The sequence below is a fragment of the Leopardus geoffroyi genome, chromosome C1, assembly GCF_018350155.1.
Source record: "Leopardus geoffroyi isolate Oge1 chromosome C1, O.geoffroyi_Oge1_pat1.0, whole genome shotgun sequence".
NCBI classification, from domain to species: domain Eukaryota; kingdom Metazoa; phylum Chordata; class Mammalia; order Carnivora; family Felidae; genus Leopardus; species Leopardus geoffroyi.
This window is the reverse complement of record NC_059328.1, coordinates 87,929,856-87,950,664: the sequence shown is the minus strand read 5'-3', so window position 1 is coordinate 87,950,664 and position 20,809 is coordinate 87,929,856. Positions and strand designations below refer to the sequence as shown.

General features: G+C 33.6%; 1 protein-coding gene across 10 annotated transcripts in view; it reads left to right on the top strand.

Annotated features, from left to right (window-relative positions):
* COL11A1 (collagen type XI alpha 1 chain) overlaps positions 1–20,809 on the top strand; it is a 227,574-nt gene that overhangs the window by 128,130 nt on the left and 78,635 nt on the right. For all 10 annotated transcript variants that reach the window (XM_045478454.1, XM_045478457.1, XM_045478462.1 and 7 more), the window contains 7 exons: positions 3,279–3,332; positions 3,466–3,510; positions 3,651–3,704; positions 4,216–4,260; positions 8,279–8,332; positions 14,967–15,020; positions 20,002–20,055. In XM_045478454.1, coding sequence (XP_045334410.1) covers positions 3,279–3,332; positions 3,466–3,510; positions 3,651–3,704; positions 4,216–4,260; positions 8,279–8,332; positions 14,967–15,020; positions 20,002–20,055 — 360 coding nt within the window. The remainder of the gene's footprint in view (positions 1–3,278; positions 3,333–3,465; positions 3,511–3,650; positions 3,705–4,215; positions 4,261–8,278; positions 8,333–14,966; positions 15,021–20,001; positions 20,056–20,809) is intronic.

Below are 20,809 nucleotides of genomic sequence, written 5' to 3'. Positions count from 1 at the left end.
TGTGATGACACTGTATTAGGCTTGCTATGTGGTTTTGTCTTATAAATTTTCATTGAGTTTCTAGAAAATGTGGAATCCCTTGTATAGTAAGAGGTAAACATAATGCTTTGAGCTTTTCATCTGTGACTTAAAAATAACACATGCATCATTTAAAGGTTTCTAGCTACATTTAGAATGCTTATTAGTAAGTTTTACCTTTTAGATATTGTCTCTATTACACTGCCCCGTCTCTTAGCTACCTTCCTTTCAAATGTCAATCATTTTCACAAGTATTATGAGTGAAAAAAAAAAAAAAAACAGCATTTACTGCATAACCCACAACTTTAAGCTATCATTAGATTGCTTGATGAGTTCTTGATATAATTAGGAAGTTGAATTGCAATTGTGCTGTTTTGATTTAAAAACAGAAAACTATCATATTACTTGAAGGCTTAGCACAATATTATTTTATTTGACATTCTTATTTCCTTCTGTTTTTCCTATGACAATACTCTGTTCAATATTCTTTGAGTTATTTTTATTAACAAAATGCACCAGAGTGACTGGAGAGAAATGTTTCTTCCTAGAGAAATCAAACATTTTTTTCTTTACTCCTTAACCAAAATGTCTGAAACCTTGGTTTTTATTTTTTCATATTACTGTTCTTCACAATAACTGTTTTTATGATAAAAAATGATTAACGTTTCTTAGTTCTAAAACAAAAAATAATGGTCTCATCAAAGATCAAAGATATCTTCACATTTTTTTTCCTATGTGGAATCTAATGAATTTTGAATATATTTAAATCTGTATTGCACTAAAAGTGAAATTCAACTGCTAATCTCTTAAGCAGTTTAAGGACTATAGTTAGACAATATAATTTATTTAATATCTTACTAGTGATGTAAATCACAATGGGTATTTGAAAGTTGCACCATCATTGGTACTATAAAAAGATCACTACTTCAAAAAGTAAATCTGTTTTAATGTAGGATTCTTTATATTTAAAACAGCGTTCGAATAATTTTGTAAGTTTCACAATTGGTGAGCCAATTTTACCATTAATCTTTGACTTTTCAGCCTTTAATGTGCTGTTTGTTTTTTCCATTTAAAAACCTATATTTCCTGAGGTGCCTGTGTGGCCCACTTGGTTAAGCGTCCTACTTCAGCTCAGGTCATGATCTCACAGTTCATGAGTTCAAGCCCCTCACTGGGTTCTGTGCTGACAGCTCAGAGCCTGGAGCCTGCTTCAGATTCTGTCTCTCTCTCTCTCTCTCTCTCTCTGCCTCTCCCCTGCTCTCTCTCTCTCTCTCTCTCTCTTTCTCTCTCTCTCTCTCAAAAATGAATAAACATTAAAAATAAAATAAAGTAAAAACCTATCATGGAAATTTTATATTTTGGTGATAACTCCTTATGTGAGAAAAGAAGAATATGCCTTTATATTACAAACTATTTAGTTGATGGATTGGGCATTTTTGTTTTTTTCTCATAAATTGCCTAGAGCAGAAACTTACATAAGAAAATAAATTTTATAACAATAAAATTGATGCATAGAGCAATTTGTTTGAATGGAGTCTCTACAAATGTGATTAGTTATCTATTCTATTCAAGACAGAAATGAATATTTGTTCACAGATAAAATCTGGTAGAGTAGGTTATTTCCATATTGGATTCTACTCACTTGTCAAATTCCTAGAGTAGTCCCATAGTAATTCTCTACCAGATCTAACTTCTCATTCTCCATAGAGAAAAAGGCTTTGAAAGCCCTTCAAAAAACATAATTTTCAGACATTATTTCCCCATTATGTGAATATTACATGTCCTAACAATTGTCCTCAGGTGAATCACATAGTAACCTCTATAGATATGAATTAGAATATATTGGGAAATGGGTCATAAAAAGAAGCTCAGCAGTGCATACAATGGATAATTGTTTTGGCCATCAGCTCCCATAAGGCTTCACATACAACTTTCTCCTAGAGGAAATATACATTGATATCTATTATATACATCACCTGGAGGAATTGTTAAAGATGCAGATTCCTGGGTCCTTCTGCTAGAGAGAGAAATCTGCAGTGGGATTTGACAATCCACATTATTAGGAATTACTCTGAATTATCATGAAATGGAGGGGACACTTATCACTTAGATAAATATTATTTTAGGGGTAGTTTAATCCAAATGAATGGAAAGAAAAGCAAGAAATATATTCAAGTCAAAGGAAGGTTTTGTTATATCTCCCTTAACACATGGGAAAGTATGTAAAATCTGAATGTCTACTACTCTGCTGGATATTTTATACATTATTGCATTTAATTCATAAAGTGGTCTGAATAGGAAAAGTGAGTATTTGGAAGCACACAGTTTCCAAAGTCTCATAGTTAGCACATTGAGGAGAAAAGATCTGAACTTTAATCTGTTCTGTTTCATGATACGATAAAGCAAACCAGTCACAGTCATGTTCAAAGGAATCTGTAAACAGATAAAAATCTGGAATATGCACAAAATGAAATGGGGGACTATATTATATTCCATCTGTAAAATGTGACTGTCTGTGGATGAAGTATGATGCTTTCACTGTGCCTATTACACCTTTAAACAACCAATACTTATTGTTATCTATCATTATCATTTGTATACCTTGCCTTCCTTTATTCTAATCGCCCACAAAGTCAAAGTACCTATAAGATGTGGGTGAGTGTCCTCATTTTGCAGAAAAACTATGCTTGGAGAGGATAAGTAATGTACCCAACTTAGGTGAATGTATGATAAATATAAGTTATGAATTTATGCCTTTGGAATCCCAAAAACAGGACTTTAATGCTGGACTGCCTGACTTAAACTCTCAGCTAGGTTTAACCACATTCAAACATCAAGCAGAAAGGTGGAAGAAGATTTTTAGCCTTTATGATATGATTCAATTCTAAAGGTGTAATAATATTAAAAGTTTCAAATAAATACAACAATGTTAATTTAGGAAAATTTGTATAAAATTCTTATTTTAATATTTATTCATGCTCATGAAAAATAAGATTTTTCTTCCAAGTTGAAGCAAGTGTGTAGAATTGTTAAGTCAAAATTATTTTATATAGTGTTCTCTAATTGCTATTTTCTAATATGAGAAATGATACTTGGTTCATTATTTTAAAGTGAAAAACTAAAATGTATTTTATCAATTCATGCTTTCACTGCTTCCAGGATTTCAGATGTTACTGTAAGTTCATTTTCCTAAAGGCCTGCAGCTTGTGTCTAAAAACGTTAGTTACCATACTCATTGTTTATTATTTTTATTTTTGTAGGGTTCCACTGGATTTCCTGGGTTTCCAGGTGCCAATGGAGAGAAAGGTGCACGGGTATGATATAGAAGTCTATTGTCCTGGACTATCTCATACAAATGTTCTTGCATGAGTACCTGTCTTTCAGCACCAGACTCATGATTCGCTGTGATATGCTGCCTACTGAAACTGTTTGAACTGTCTTTGGCAGGGTGTAGCTGGCAAACCAGGACCTCGGGGTCAACGTGGCCCAACGGTGGGTGGCTTTATTTAAAATAATAATTTTCATTTTGGATTTAATGTTTCAAGATAAGTTTCTTCAAAAATAAAAACAGATTCTGTGCTTTGGGGTGTGCCTGACACTCGATCGGTTTCATCTTTTGCTCTCGTATGCAGGGTCCTCGAGGTTCAAGAGGTGCGAGAGGTCCCACGGGAAAACCTGGTCCAAAGGTATTAGAAGTACTTGTTCTATCATGGATAGAACTGGAGGGTATTATGCTAAGTGAAGTAAGTCAGTCAGAGAAAGACAGTTATCATATGTTCTCACTCTTGTGTGGAATTTGAGAAAGTTAGCAGAAGACCATGGGGGAAGGGAAGGGAAAAAAATAGTTACAAAGAGAGAGGGAGGCAAACCATAACAGACTCTTAAATACAGAGAACAAACTGAGGAATGATGTGAGGGGCAGGGAAGAGGGGAAAATGGGTGATGGGCATTGAGAAGGCACTTGTTGGGATGAGCACTGGGTGTTGTAAGTGATGAATCATGGGAATCTACTCCCGAAGCCAAAAGCACGCTGTGTACTCTACAGTGTGTTAGCTAACTTGACAATAAATTATATTAAAAAAAAAAAAGTATTCTATTTGCGTTTGCTGTAAGTTCCTCTTCCAGAGGACAAATGCTATCAGAAGGAATCAAAACTGATTTTTCTTTTTTTCTCTTTTCTTTTTTTATTTTTGATAGGGTACTTCAGGTGGTGATGGCCCTCCTGGCCCTCCTGGTGAAAGAGTATGTATGATATAGGATACAGTAACATAAAATAAATATTAATATTTTTTATGTATTTAAATTTCTGGGAAAAAGTACATGTGTCTGCAAATACATGTACACAGAAATTTGCAAAATCTATTCAGAATTTAAAAGTTCTTATTTTTTAATTTACTTCTTAAAAAATCTTAATCACTTATGTGCTACCAATTTTGTTATAGAAATGAGAGAAATAATGTGCATAATTGCCCTATAATGTCTCTCAAACTCAAGCCAAATAAAATTTTTTTGAATATCCATATGACACCTATGCCTTCTCCTTCAGTCCTCCTGTGTTCCCTGTTGATATTCATTTTGTCCATAGAGCTGGAAGCAACATTATGCTGGTAAAAGGCAAGCTCCCAGTAGCCATTAAGTCAGAATCGATATACATTCAAATCAAGATAAAACATCTATTCCAGTAAATAGAAAAGCTATTTAGTAAATTGATTTTCAATTGATATAAAATAAAGCTAAATATACATGAGTAAGCATGCCCTTTATTTGTTTTCTTTGGGCAAAATAAAGCATTTTTGTAGCCAGAGTTTTTGAAAGTGATCTTCTTGAATTTTAAATATTCAATCTGTATTACTGTTAAAGAAATTAGACTCGTTTCTGAATATTCTATAACAATGTTTAGTATTATGCAGTTATAGTAATATGTTTTTGTATATTATTATTTGAAATTTATAATAGATGTTTCACAAAGAGAAAACTGAAATACCCCATGATATGTAACTTAAAACTGAGAATAAGTAATTTTTTGGAATGAAGTTTCTATTTGTGACAGAAATGTCAGTAGATAAGACTTAAGAATAAACATTTAATTATAGTTGTTTCAAAGCTTTGGTTCATATTTAATTAAAGTAAACTTTCTTGCTAAATATCTCTCACTATTGATGAACTATTCCCAAATTAAGTCCATCCTGTACATTTTAAAATCATAAATAACATACACATTTTAAAAATTTGATGGTCAAAGGAATCTTAATAAGAAGATGCAATTTAATTAAAATGGCTAAATCATTAAATGGAATAGAACCACTTGACAAATTATAGCAAAACTAGAAGTTTTGTTTTTAAAGCATAAACTATTTTTCTTTCATATTTTGTTTCTGCATTCCAAAATGTCATGATCAACCATATATATTCACAATTTTGGAACATAACAGTGTGACCCAACAGCGTGATTACTCGTAATTGTAAAAATACTTTGAGAGTAAGGGAAGTGTATTTTGAAGCTTAAAGTAGAGGTTATTATAAAAAAAATTAAGTAAGCTGGAAACCATTTTTAAATAGCATTCATACATTTTAAATATACAGGACATACTTCCTATATTCCGCATAGTTGATGAAACCTTTTCTCCCTAACATATCCTCATTTTCTCCAAAGAATTTTATGTATCATAAACTATTTGGTTATGTCTTAGGCATAGTTGAAGAATGATAGAAATGATATTACCAAATATTTTCTTTAAAATAAATGACTTGGGGGGCGCCTGGGTGGCGCAGTCGGTTAAGCGTCCGACTTCAGCCAGGTCACGATCTCACGGTCCATGAGTTTGAGCCCCGCGTCGGGCTCTGGGCTGATGGCTCAGAGCCTGGAGCCTGTTTCCGATTCTGTGTCTCCCTCTCTCTCTCTGACCCTCCCCCGTTCATGCTCTGTCTCTCTCTGTCCCAAAAATAAATAAACGTTGAAAAAAAAAATAAAAAAAAATAAAATAAATGACTTGGGAAGTTTAGGGGGAGAGTTTTATAGTACTATTGAACTAGAAATGGAAATACCTATTTTTGCCCATTTCAATGGACTTCTTTAACAATATATTTGCTTATAAATATATATATATATATATATATATATATAGTATTATATGTACATATTATGTACATGTTGTAGGATATTTTAAATATATACTATTATATATTTACTAATTAGGATACTCTGCAGCTTAAATACAATAATTCCTCATACTCATGATTTGCGGATCATGGATGCCTATTATTAAAGACTTAGTTAAGACAGCTTTTAGTTGTTCTAAGATTACCAGATTTAGCAAAAACCAAAAAACAACAACAATAAAAAATGAAGTAAAATAAAAAGACTTAAGACACCCAATTAAATTTGAATTTTTACATGAACAAAAGAATAGTTTGTGGTATAAGTATGTCCTTTGCAATATTGGGGAATATTATTATTCATTATTTATCTCAAATTCAAATTTCACTAGGTACTTGGTTTTTATCTGGCAACACTTACTGGGTTCCAACACTGTCTTTACACTGAGTATGTATTTTCCACATCACCTGGAAACTATTTTCATTAATATGGAAGGACTATGTCAACACTTTCTTGTGGAATTTTATACAGGTCAACTTTTTCTTCTATGTATTCTGTAGAGAAGTGATTTTTGAATTTTTTTTTCCTTAAAGAAATTTAAATCCAAAATCAAATTTTGGTTGAAAAGGAGCAGAAATTTAGAAGGCAAAGAAACTACATATTAAGGAATTAGAAAAATAGAGCTTGCTACATAGCCTAAAAAAATAATATTTAAAAAATTTTATATTTAAAATTATTTTAAATGTTTAATTTTGAGAGACAGAGAGAGACAGAGCATAAGCAGGGAAGGAGCAATGAGAGAGAGAGAGAGACAGACAGACAGACAGACACAGAATCTGAAGCAGGCTTCAGGCTCTGACCTGTCAGCACAGAGCCCGATGTGGTGCTCACAAACTGTGAGATCATGACCTGACCCGAAGTCAGATGCTTAGCCGACTGAACTATCCCAGAACCCCCTAATATTTTATATTTAAAATAAAACTTTGTTTATAATATTAAGTTATTATGATATATATTTAAGAATGATAGTTTCATACTTCAATGAGAGTACCAAAATTTGTAAGTCCCAAAGTTTGCCCAGTGTTTTTGGTAATTACACTGTGATATCTATTTATTTAATGACATATTGAACTTTGAAGTTTCTTTTTGATTTTAAGATAAGATGCTGGTAATAGCAATAATTTGTGCTGATTTCTGAACTAGCATTGGCTTAAAAATGATAACGAAATTTCCCTTGGAAAGGCTAAACTGATAAACTGAAAAGAGTAAAGACCAATTTTAGCAAACTTCATTTTTTATTTAAATATAAATAAATCCTATTCTAGTTGAGTTATTTAAGAAATCCTATTTGTATTATGTTCCATTATATATATATATATATATATATATATATATATATATATATATATATTTCTTTTGGAAATGTAATTATTATGTTCTGGGAACATAAAGGATTATCTTCACCAATTATTTTCCTGTCACTATAATAGGGTCTATTTACTGCATTTTAAATTTATATAAATATAAGTATTGAATAATAATGTTGATTAAAGATTAAGTTAAAACAATATTATAAATGTATTTTTAGATTGAATGTTAATGAGAAAAATAATATAATAAAGCGTTTTTTCTCTGATCTACAAAAATATTTTATATATGAGTAAAATGAGATATTGGCATCTTCCAAAATACATTTTAAATATAGAAATTAGTTAAAGGTCTTTCTGAATTAGTCACTTATTTTTTCCTTTACTTTTGTATGACTGGAATCAGAACATTTATAGAGTCAATTTTAAAAGTAGTTTTTTGGGGGTGGCTAGGGAATTGAATTTTTCTGTCCCAAGGATGTTTCCAACTAATGTTAAAAGTATGGAGCTTCTTGATACATCTATGTTCTGCTCACTTTATTATGAATTCTAAATATTTACAGTGCTCATGATTTGAGGCCATTGGTGTGTGGTTTTGAGTACTGAATAAGGTGAAAAATCATGCATTTAGCTTTTAGATTAGCTTACATTATCTTGTTACATTACTGTAGTTCTGTCATGATGGTGAAGAAGCTGTATGCTATATTGTGTTTCATCTGTAGAAATAAACTGTAAAGTATAAAGATGTATCTTTTAAGGCATATTCTTAAATTTCTCCACTGCTTTTTATTTTCAGGGCCCTCAAGGACCTCAGGGTCCGGTTGGATTCCCTGGACCTAAAGGTCCTCCTGTAAGTACCATAGTTTTTCTTTATTTCTTCATTTGACAATGTTTTCAAATTTTCAAGAGTCACAGTTTATATTTTAAGTAATTTTTAGATGCAAATATTGACGAAAATTCTAATAAAAATAAATTGCAGTTGCTGACGTCAAAGAATGTACATTTTTCAATTTATGACGTTTATTGAATGTTTCTGATATAACCCAAATAGATCTTCATAAAGATTCTTGCAAAGTACATCACAGACAGGAACAACCTGGATGTTATTCTCTCAAATACTCCTCCACTGCAGTGCATATTACTGATGGCATTAAAAATTGTTACTGAATCTTAAATATTTGTTACATCAGAACTTCTCTTTTGTCTTGCATCATCCAATGTATCCTTCAAAATATCACTTCCTAAACATTCTCTGGCATTCTGACATTACTTACATTTCATTGTAATTAGTTTATTTGTATTTATTATTTTTGTCTATAATCCGTGCTTTAAAAAAAAATAATGATAATCCTTTCTGAATTATATCCCTTTTATAAAATTTGCTCATTCAAGTATCTTCACAAAGTTAATGGAAATCCTTTATTTCCACACTTAAATGTATATGGGAATATCAGACATGCTCATTGCTCAGTTGTTTTATTTTTCTTTTCTTAGTAACCTACTCAGTTTATTTATGAGAACTAGAATCAACTTAATCACTGGTTTAGTCCATTCTGGCTGCTATACAAAAAACAAACAAGCAAACAAACAAAGCACACAATGTTGTTTACCCACAGAGACTAGATAGCTTATAAACAACAGAAGTTTATTTCGCACAGTTCTAGATGCCAGAAGTTCTAGCTCAGGGAGCCAGCATGGTCAGGTGGGGGCCCTCTTTCAGGTAACAGGGCAGAAGGGGCTAGGAAGCTCTTGGAGTCTCTTTCTTAAGTCACTGATCTCATTTATGAGGGTTCTACCTTCATGACTTAAACACCTACCCATGGCCCAACTTACTAACATTGCCTCTGAGGGTTAGGATTTCAACATCATGAATTAGGCATTTCAATGTGAATTTCAATACGAACTTACAGGCCATAGCACCCACATGTCTAAGGAAGTTGTTCTCAAAGTGTGGTCCTTGGACCAGAACATCAGTACCACCTGGGGTTTGTTAGACATACAGTCTTCTCCCTACATCACTCAGCTAACTCAGAACTCTAAGAGAGGGGTCCAGTCTGTATAACAAATTCTCCAGATAGTTCTGATGCATGCTAAAGTTTGTGAGCCACTCTTCTAGTCTACATTTGACAATGCTGTCTAAACTTTAATGTGCATACAAATTATTTTGGTATCTTGGTAAAAATGTAGATTTGGGGGCATCTGGGTGGCTCAGTCGGTTAATCATCTGACTTCAGCTCAGGTCATGATGTCACAGCTCATGGATTCGAGCCTTGCATTGGTCTCTGCGCTGATAGCTCAGAGCCTGGAGCCTGCTTCAGATTCTGTGTCTCCCTCTCTCTGTCTCTGCTCCTTCCCTGCTCATGCTCTTTCTCTCTCTCTCTCAAAAATAAATAAACATTAAAAAAAAATGTAGATTTGATTCAGTAGGCCTGGAGTGAGTCATGAGTCTTGAAGTTACTAACAAAGGTCCAGGTGATGCCAATACTGTGCTCCTAGGCCATATTTTAAGTAACAAAGCTCAAAAATATTTTGGCTGAAAATATAACCAACATAGTTTGAATATGATTTACTCAGCAGGAAACAAAGTATAGCTAAATTTTCAGTTAATAATTTGAGAACCAAATGTTTTTTCATTATAATGATACAAATAACTAAATCATTACTAGTAGTTTTACTCACATCCTGGATATTTTCATTTAGAGGCTCACTGATATATATATATTTTTTTAATTTTTTTTTTCAACGTTTATTTATTTTTGGGACAGAGAGAGACAGAGCATGAACGGGGGAGGGGCAGAGAGAGAGGGAGACACAGAATCGGAAACAGGCTCCAGGCTCTGAGCCATCAGCCCAGAGCCCGACGCGGGGCTCGAACTCCCGGACCGCGAGATCGTGACCTGGCTGAAGTCGGACGCTTAACCGACTGCGCCACCCAGGCGCCCCTGATATATATTTTTTGACTGAATGTTCTCAATTGATTTTGAACTGAGTCTTTTTGACAAAACCACAGCATGCATCCTGTATCAAGAAATGTGAGACTATTTATATATGCCAGTACTTCAAAAAAATTGTATATTCCAGTTCTCTATTTTCTAATAATTATAGTTAACTAAATATAGTCCAATAGTAGTCTTGTATAAAGGAACAATTTGGAAAATTCTGAATTAAGATGTAAAAATTTTAAATAAATGTTGCATCTGGTTACATTATACTTTCAAGCATGTTGAAAATAATTTATAACTAAATGCATATGGTCTCCAACTTCTTATTGAGTTTGAATAACCCTCTATTTCCACTGATAACTTTCACATTTGACTTTAGCTCACAGGTTTAAAAATGAATTATTTATCATTAAAAGCAACTTTTTTAAATTTTATTTAAATCCAAGTTAGTTAACATATAGTGAATAATGGTTTCAGGGTTAGAATTTAGTGATTCATCACTTACATATAACATCTAGTGCTCATCCCAACAAGTGCGCTCCATAATGCCCATCATCCATTCAGTCTATCCCCCCATCCAGCACCCCTCCAGCAACCCTCAGTTTGTTCTCTGACGAAATACTGGCTTAAAGTAAATATTAAATGTTGAAGCAATCTCTTATTTTTTGCAATAATTTTAGACACTGAAATATTATTCTAACGGTTTTGCTTTATTATTGTGAACACATCAAGAAAGGATTGTTATCTGTATTATAGTATTATGAAAGGATTAATGTAAAGAGCTAGTTTTAAATACAGGGTAAGATTGTTACTACTTGTATATAATGTTGTTTACCCACTATCTCAGTTGCGTTCCAAATGTAATATTGTCATGCAACGTTTCACATGTATAGAAGTGAAAATACAGTTCCAAGAAATGATTTCATACATAAGACATTTTTGATAAGTATTTTGAAGCCATGTGCATGCATAGATCATTGTTTAGCAACATAAAATCCAGTGATATGTATAACTTCCACATTATCATACCGTTTATATTTGCACAGATTGCACAGATTGCTAAGAATTGTTTCCTTCATATAATGTAATTTTATTGTCAAAGAAAGCCATTTGACCCATTTTTCCTCAGACTTTTTCAGTTCATTCTCTCATGTATCTTTCAACAAGTTTTGAGCCATTAATCAAGCATGCATTTTGTCTCTAAGAGGCATTAAAAGTGTAATAAATGCCTACACTTGAGAAGCATGCCATCTAGTTGGAGAGACATGACACTATTCAGGAACATTGCTTTCACTGCTAAACAAAATGATTTTTATACACTGTTTCTCTGTCAAGTGAAACATTAGAGCATGAAATAAAAGTACCTATTATTTCTCTGGTATGCAGTTTTATAACATTTTTAGGACAGAAATGCCTTCATCTCTTGGATATGGAAGGAAGAAATTGAGTGGAGGGATAGAGCCAAGCTTCTTTTCCTGCCTATTAATTGGTTCATCTTCATTGTAATCAGAAAATGTGCATATGTTTTTATATATAAATTTACATAGATATACATTCACAAATGTTATTTATTGAGTGCTTAAAATGTTCATGTTTAGAGTCTGTTAACCTCATGCCAATGTCAGCATATAGTTACCCCATTTAAGAAAAATTTTAACTTGAGGTGATTAAGACTTATAACTATTATAAGATACAGTCTATTTATAGAAGACAAAAAATCAAAACTCCTTGCCAATGGGAAGTAAAAAAAAATAGCCTTAACATTTATTTAGTAAGTGTCTTTTCACAGATTACCTTGCTGTATATGCACACCCTCATTTAGATAAATTTGTTGCCACTGCCCTTCAACAACATCAAAGGGGCAGTATTTTTTGACCAATAAAATTATGATTTTAAAATTAATGCCATGAGTAGTTAATCCACTTTCCTTTATTGGACAGACTATTGAGCCGTTATGATTATTTAGAATTAATCACTTAATATTTGGAATATATACTTAAAGAACACTGTTCCCTCAGGATATGTAGGAAAGCCATTAAAAATCGTGTTGCAGTCACCCCTAGGTGATGTCATTTTGATCTAAGATCAAATTTAACAGTTTTAAAAGGTTATAATATTTTGCAATAAAAGTATAATCTATATGTCTCAAACTAGCAAATATAAGATAGTGAACATTTATACTTACAGATTTGTAAGAAAACATATAAATGGCTTGTGCTGATGGCAAAACACATAATTTGAGAGGCATTTTAGTATGGGCGGGGGAAAAGCCTGCTACATATTTATTATCCTTTAGTGGTCACTCTCTGTGTCTTTATTTAAAACTTTTACTAGTTCCCCCAATTGGCAGCACATTTATTCCTATATGTATCAAAATAATAATAAAGTACAAAATGTGTCCTTATTTACTGTTTTGAAATACTGAACCTGCATGAAGTCTACTAGCAATTAACTACTTATTTCTGCGTTTCACCTTTAAATTTTTTTTTCAGCGTTTATTTATTTTGGGGACAGAGAGAGACAGAGCATGAACGGGGGAGGGGCAGAGAGAGAGGGAGACACAGAATCAGAAACAGGCTCCAGTCTCTGAGCCATCAGCCCAGAGCCTGACGCGGGGCTCGAACTCACGGAGCGCGAGATCGTGACCTGGCTGAAGTCGGACGCTTAACCGACTGCGCCACCCAGGCGCCCCTGCGTTTCACCTTTAAACGGAGGGCAAAGCTAAATCTTAGATTACTGTACACATAGTGCCTAAGACATAGATCTGTAATATATGGCTTTGAAAGAAAAAATGTTTAATGATGGCCGAAAATGTTTTCGGGCCTTGGTTAAAAGCATTCCAGTTTTGGTCTTTTCGGAGGATGGCACTGGAATCACTCAGGTGACCCTGGGAGACATGAGCAAATCACTGAGCGAACAATAATCTTGTGAAATGTCATAATAACAGTCATTAACGAGAGCTACTAATTCACATGGCAACCGGTGTGTCAATAAAGATGAGATCAGGGACAGAGCTGGTATCGTCAGGAAGCCTTCCTCCTGAGGTGTTACAGCCAATGTAGAAAAAAGTCTTACTCCTGGGGAACAAAGCCATCAGTGAAAAGAATCTCATTTTTTTAATATTAAATGTAATTTATTGTCAGATTGGTTTCCATAAACACCCAGTGTTCATCCCAACAGGTGCCCTCCTCAATGCCCATCACCCACTTTCCCCTCTTCCCTACGCCCCCCCCCCCATCAACCCTCAGTTTGTTCTCAGTATTTAAGAGTCTCTTATGGTTGGAAACAAACCTTTTTTATAACTCAGCATTAAAAAGCATTGACAATTTGAAAATAGAGTTTTGTAAATAATCTATTTTTAAGATAGATTTATTTAAATAATTAACATACAGTGAGAGGTATGTCTGTTACCATTTAAAAAGTTATTAAAATGGGGGCGCCTGGGTGGCTCAGTCGGTTAAGTGCCCGACCGGCTCAGGTCATGATCTTGCGGTCTGTGGGTTCAAGCCCCATGTCAGGGTCTCTGCTGACAGCTCAGAGCCTGGAGCCTGCTTTGGATTCTGTGTCTCCCTCTCTCTCTCTGCCCCTCTCCTGCTCATGCTCTATCTCTCTGTGTCTCTTAAAAATAAATAAATGTCAAAAAAATTTAAAAAGTTATTAAAATGATCATTTCTTTCATTTCTCCAGAGGGTGAGAATATTTCCGCCTATACCTATTAAATCTGTTTTGAAATCTGACCCCAATACTTAATGGTTTCTGAGTAGGGTGAACGATCCATAATGCAGACTAAAGAAGCAATCTATTTCTACTAAGTATCTGAAACACAGGAACCACACAGAGTTGTTTGCTTTAAGTACTTAGTTAATTGCTTCATTTATTTCTTTGGTCATGACACAGACAGCGTCCCTTAGAGAAAGTGATAACATGGTAGATTTGCTGTCCAGTGCTTAATAAAAACGATGTGTTCAGGAGGATATTTAAGAAAACCAACTGGGAAAATTTGGCCCCAATGACACCTAAAATTGAGCAAACCTTACCCTGTTTCCTTTACTTGAAGAAATTGAGAGACAGAGTGTAATTTGGAAGTTTGTGTTTCTTTTCATTCTTATCAGGTAGAAGCTCAGAGCACCACTAGAGGACACTATCTTTCTATTGTACAAATCTTGATGCACAGGAAATTGAATTACAAACAGAGCACCAAAAAGAGGGGGAAGTGTTCATTTGTCAAGTACTGAAGAATTAACCTTTTTGTAAAAATTTTAAAAATCTATATGAATGTTTTTTTTAAAAAAACAGATGCTAATGAAATCATTTAAATGTAAAATGTTCATATTGGAATTACACAGTTTTCTCTTGGTCACAGTTACAGATAGAATTACCCCCAAAGAGATATACACACATACTACTGTATGTAAAATCAACAGAACATCGAAATATATATAATGAAAATATGATGATAAAATTGTTCAACATATACATTTAAACTATAAAACAATTCAATAAATATTTGTGACATATGGTGTTTAATATTTCTGATTTCAGGGACCACCTGGGAAGGATGGCCTGCCAGGACACCCTGGACAACGTGGAGAGACTGTAAGTGACCCCATTCTTTTGATTGAAATTTTCCATCCCTGGCTCCTCATCATCTCACAGAAAGCTACTTTATTATTAATAGCTCCTTTACTAGGTTAAGGGCAATGGAGAAATTAATTTCATTGAAATTTTATTTTATATATATAGAGAGAGACCCAAATTTGTATCCAGCTACAAATGAATATACTTAAGGATGGAGGTGTTACTTGATTTGATTGTCCTTGCTGTCAATAATAGCACTTTGGGGATGAGTTTAGGGAGAAGACCCCATTATCATTTGGACACCTCTGCAAGGTTGTTGACCTTGACCCTTTCACAGAAGTATTTGTTTATAGATATATTCCATCCAACCCTATCACCCTTCCACTCCCTAACAGAAATACATTATACTTAACCATGCAAATAATGCATTCTTCTGTGTAGAACAAAGGGATGAAATATTTTCTGATGCTGAAACCATAAGGCTATAATTAGGTTGAAACTATCTCAAATGCATCCTCTTACCTCAAGTAGGAAAATGTAAATGAAAAAAAATGTATCTGAATTTTATTTTAAAATTATGAGGAATATAACATTAAATAAATGTCTGAACAACTTCTGTGAATAGCAATGATTTGGACAGGGGAAACTGACACTTTAAGCACAGTTTGAGGCTGCTGGTGGGTTTGTTTATTTATTCTGCCACTGTTACAAAATCATGTGTCTGGCTTTTGCACTGGGATGTTAGTCTAATCAGAAGTTATCAAAGCTTAGCACATTTCCTTGGAATCAATGCTTGGATTGCACCATTGATTAATTTTATCCAGATTTCTTAAGGAAATCACAGCACAGACCAGCTTTGACGACGTGATTCAGTCATTTTAGGGCATGCAGCCAGCATGAAGACATATTTGGAGTTGTATCGAGTGCACACACAGCAACAAATCTGAAAACAGGGTGATTTTCTGCGTAGGATAAACAATCTATCAGCAGCAACTCAATTCCAGTTTTGCTCACCAACCAACGATTCTTAGAGTAGCAACTTCTTAATTTTAGTCAGATTGTAAACTTCAAAGTCTTAGATTTCAAAAGCAGAATCAAATATGATTTAGTGAGACCAAAGAGTAAAATTGTTTGGGTTTCCTCTGGGGAATTACATCTGCATGAGGAGCATAAAATAAACTTTTCAATGAAGAATCCATACTCAGATTTGCAAATGTATTCTCCAATCTTGCAGTCAGTCATTTTTAACTAAGTCATTGTGTAGCTCTGTCATGGGAGTGACTCTAGAATGTTTTCAAAATGTCTTTTGGGGAAGGGATACCTAGAGAGCGGCTATTGTAAAATTCCTTTTGTCTTCAATTTAATCAAGACCTCTGTTTCTATCCAAAGGAACTATATTATATATAACATTTAAATTTAAGCAAAGAGGACAAATAGCATATTAAGTAGTGATTCTAAGATGAATGTTCTCACCTAGTAGTTTCTTATAGACAAAGGTTAGAATTACTTCTAGAAAATTGTATTCCTGATTTCAAATCCACTTTTTAAGAGCAATAGTGAATCGAACTATGGTCAGGAACCTTTTTTTCTCACCTTGTTATGTGCTGATGGGGATTCAAAGGATTGCATTGTACAAGAAAGAGTCAGAATCTAGAGAAACCATATTTTGCTGTATATGTGTCACCTTATTTTGAAGAAGATATTCTTTTGTTATATTGAGATTTGTCTCGAGTAAGAAAAACTTGAAGTTTCATCTGATGTTTTATAATTCAAAGCTTTTTAAGGCCATTGGTAATAATAAGAAATAATTTCTATTATGCTGAAACAACCCAAATTTGTCTCCAAAACACACTGCCAAATCCCACAGTGATCCTAAGATTAACTTAGTCTCTTATAGATTATCAGAATGGAAATGAACATTTTTCTTGGGTCTTACCTCAGATGCAATGTGGCAAATTGATCTCAGTTTTCAGGAACTTTGAAAAACATAATTTAACTTGTAATTCTAAAATTAAATGGCAAGTGTAGTCTTATTAGATGACAATATTGAACAAGCACACTCCATTGTGAACTATAAAATTTTCTTGTACATGGTTTATTTGTGTCACATTTATTAGATATTTGCAAACACTCTGAATGTTTTAAATGAGCAGACATCGACACTATGCTGTCCCCCATCTCCTCCCAAATCCGTCACCCACTCAGATGTGCTAACATCTCTCTCCCTTTCCACATGGTTTGCAGAATTTCCCCAATTAAACATTGATTTTTAATCAATTAATTTTCACCATTAATTATTTATTGCAATTGTTTTTTCATGTACTGTTCTTGTTCTCACAGTTACTAAAAAAAAAACTTGCAAGACTAATTTTTTTTTTTGAAGTTCACACTTGCATTTACATCTTCATGTCAAATTTACTGATCAGAAATTGGGAGAAGGGTAATCTATAATCTAGACAGAGGGAACAGGCTATGCAAATATGTGGTATAGGGCTATTTAGGGAAAGGTTAGAAAATCAGCACGGCTAAACTTTAAGACATATTTTCAAAGCAGAGAGGTAGCTAGAGTGACAGCCTAGATCCAGATTGTTTAGAAGTTGGTAATGGATGTTGCATGATATGTACTTAATAATGAGTTGATTAGATTTGCTTTAGTGAGATGGTGACTTTAGCCAAAGTGGACGAGTGTGTGAACCTGACCTGAAAAGCTGAGTGGTCAAGGACAATGGTGACTACAGTTTGAATAAAAACAGGTCTCCTCCACAAGAGAGAAGAAGCCGCATTTGAGAGAGGTTCTAAGATGACACAGTAGGATGAATGATGGAGTCTGAGGACTGAAGGGAAGCCTGGGATATCTAGTCTCTCTGCTAGTAATAAGAGAACACAGGAGGAAAATCAAAGGAGAGTATTCATTTAGTGAGCTCCATGTTGAGAATAAAAAGTTGAGGAGAGAGTGTGAGGTCCAATTAGAAATGCCCAGTAAGCACTTATGAGAGAGTTATAGGGTTTGACACAGATTAGAGATTGAGGAAGAGTTTGTTGCAGAGGAGTTCATCAACATATAAGTAACAATAGTGGCCCAGAGGGTTATTGAGATAATCTAGGAGTAGATAGAGTGTGGGAATAAACCCTGTGAACAAATCGGTAAGAGGAACAGCAAGCTGTTATCTGTCAAGGGGAAAGAAATATGTATATATACATACACATCATACACACATGTATATAGGTATGCTGATATGTGTATATACATGTGTGTGTGTGTGTGTGTGTAAATTTCCAAACCAATAACTTGAAAAAAAGTTAAAATACTAAATAAAATCTACAATATATTCTCCTTATATTAATTTGTCTTGCTATTAAAAGTGGTATCTCAAGACAAACCTTGTTGGTCTTAGGAATTAATGAATGTAGGGGTGCCTGGGAGACTCAGTCCATTAAATGTCCAACTCTTGATTTCGGCTCAGGTCATGATCTCATGGTCATCAGATTGAGCCTCACATAGGGCCCCACGGTGGAAGTGGAACCTGCTTAAGATTCTTTCCCTCTCTCTCTGCCCTCTCCTGTTCGCTCTCTCTCTCTCTCTCTGTCTCAAAAACAAATAATAAATAAATAAATAAATAAATAAATAAATAAATAAATAAAATTTTAAAGTTTTAAAATTTTTTAAAAAGAATTAATGACTTTAAAAAATAGAAGGGATCTATTTTTTTCCCTGTTACGTCAAGTAAAGTAATTCCAAATACAGCTTCTTTTCCTTTTCCCTACTTAAAAATTTTGTTATTATAATTTAATCAGTTGCCTGTTATATAAGCACAGGGCTACCAGTTTCTGCCCTTGGCTTTCTGGTCTTATTATTTTTAGTCTCATTTTACCATAAATACTTTTACAAACACTATTTGCTTTTATTCATTTCATCTGAAGGTTTTCTCCCTGTATTTTGAAGCTTCTTCTCCAACTGTTAAGTGTAAGTTAACTTACATGAGAGAGAAATTTGCTAATCATAAAACAGTCATACAGGATGAATAACCCATGAGTCTAGAGAAATATAGACACCAAAATATATGCTCAAAGGCTTTGTTTATTGGCTACATGCTGCTTACACCTACCAGATTTTCTCTTAATGGCTGCGTTATTTACAAGGTACAATTGTGACTACATTTTGGGATATTTTAAGAAAGAAGACTGATAAAATGCTAAAATGATTACTAATCATGCAAAATGTTTTTTTTTTTTATAAATGTACTCTACATATGCTCTGGTTTCTCTTTAGATCGCATAAATCTTTCACCTTTTAAATGTACTCTACATCCTGTTTTGTTTTATTTTTGTTTTTATTTTGTTTTGATTCTATTCTTGTTTTATTTTACGTTGGAATGCTGGAAAGAGAAATGCATTAATATGACAGACCTTAGATTTATCTCTGTACACAGAGCCAGTGGCCTGTTTCAAGAATGCCAGGGGACGCCTAGGTGGCTCAGTGAGTTAGGCATCCAACTCCGGATTTCTGCTCAGGTCATGATCTCACGGTTTGTGAGATCTAACCCTGAGTCGGGCTTTGAGCTTACAGTTTGGAGCCTGCTTGGGATTCTCTCCCTTCCACTCTCTTTGCCCCTCTCCCATTTGCTTCCTCTAACTAAACAAACAAACAAACAAACAAACAAACGTTAAAGAATGTCTAAATCATCATTTATTTCATCCATAAGCATTGCTATGTTAAAATTCTCACTCTGACTAGGTAGATTAGGGCTAAGAACACGTTTTTCCTTCATCTTCATCCCAATGTCTTATTTAATTTTTTAAGTTTATTGAAAGTAATCATTGGACTATAATGTGAAATAGTGAGGACGGTCAATTTTGAATTTCAAAGAAAACTAGAATATAATTTTTATTTAAACATTTAATAATGAGTATTTTTAACCAAAAAGTGACTTTGTTTTAATGTGAGTTACCTTACAAATTTGAATCTATGCTTTCGTAACGTCTAGCTTTCTTTCCTCAGGGATTTCAAGGCAAGACTGGCCCTCCGGGACCAGGGGGTGTCGTTGGACCACAGGTATGTCCCTTTACTTTATTTCTCTAAGAAGATTTATTTTCCTATTTATATTTTCATCTTTTCTATGCTGTGTAAAATCTGCCCATTTTATTATGATTCAAAATGTTGTACTTTATGTTTTATATACCGGATTTAAATGCATGCCACTGGCCTATCTCAAGTAAACTTTAGCAAACTTTGCTTAGCTGAAGTGATTATTTCAGTTAGATGCATAGAGAAAAGAGAATGAAGCAAATAATGAAAATTCAGTCAGAAAATTCACAATGAAGTTAACATAAAAGCCTGACCATGGTACTACCTACTAACACTACCAAAATGCTTTATTAGAAAGGCCAACCATAATATTTTCCTAGAATTTCAAATTACAAAATGACTTCAGATTTCTGAGTATAAATTAGATTTAGATGTATAATGTATTACAAATATAATACAAATCTTTGAACACAACTTTTTTCCCCTAAAACTGTAATATTTGTCATTATTACATGTTTCTTAATATTTTTGTCTTTGTAATGATTTCCATCAATGATAAAATATTAGTTTGTAATCTTTGAATATGTCTAAACAATGACAAAGACGAATAGCTTTTTCGACATAGGTGGCAGAAAGAGTCCCAATGATTGATGCAGTATACTGAATCATGGAATAATTTGTGGGAATAGAAAATACTTATTCTGACAAAGTGGTATTGAATGGACAGAACATATTTAGTTTATTCAGCTGGAATTTTAGCCCTGCTATAGCAAAAGAAGAA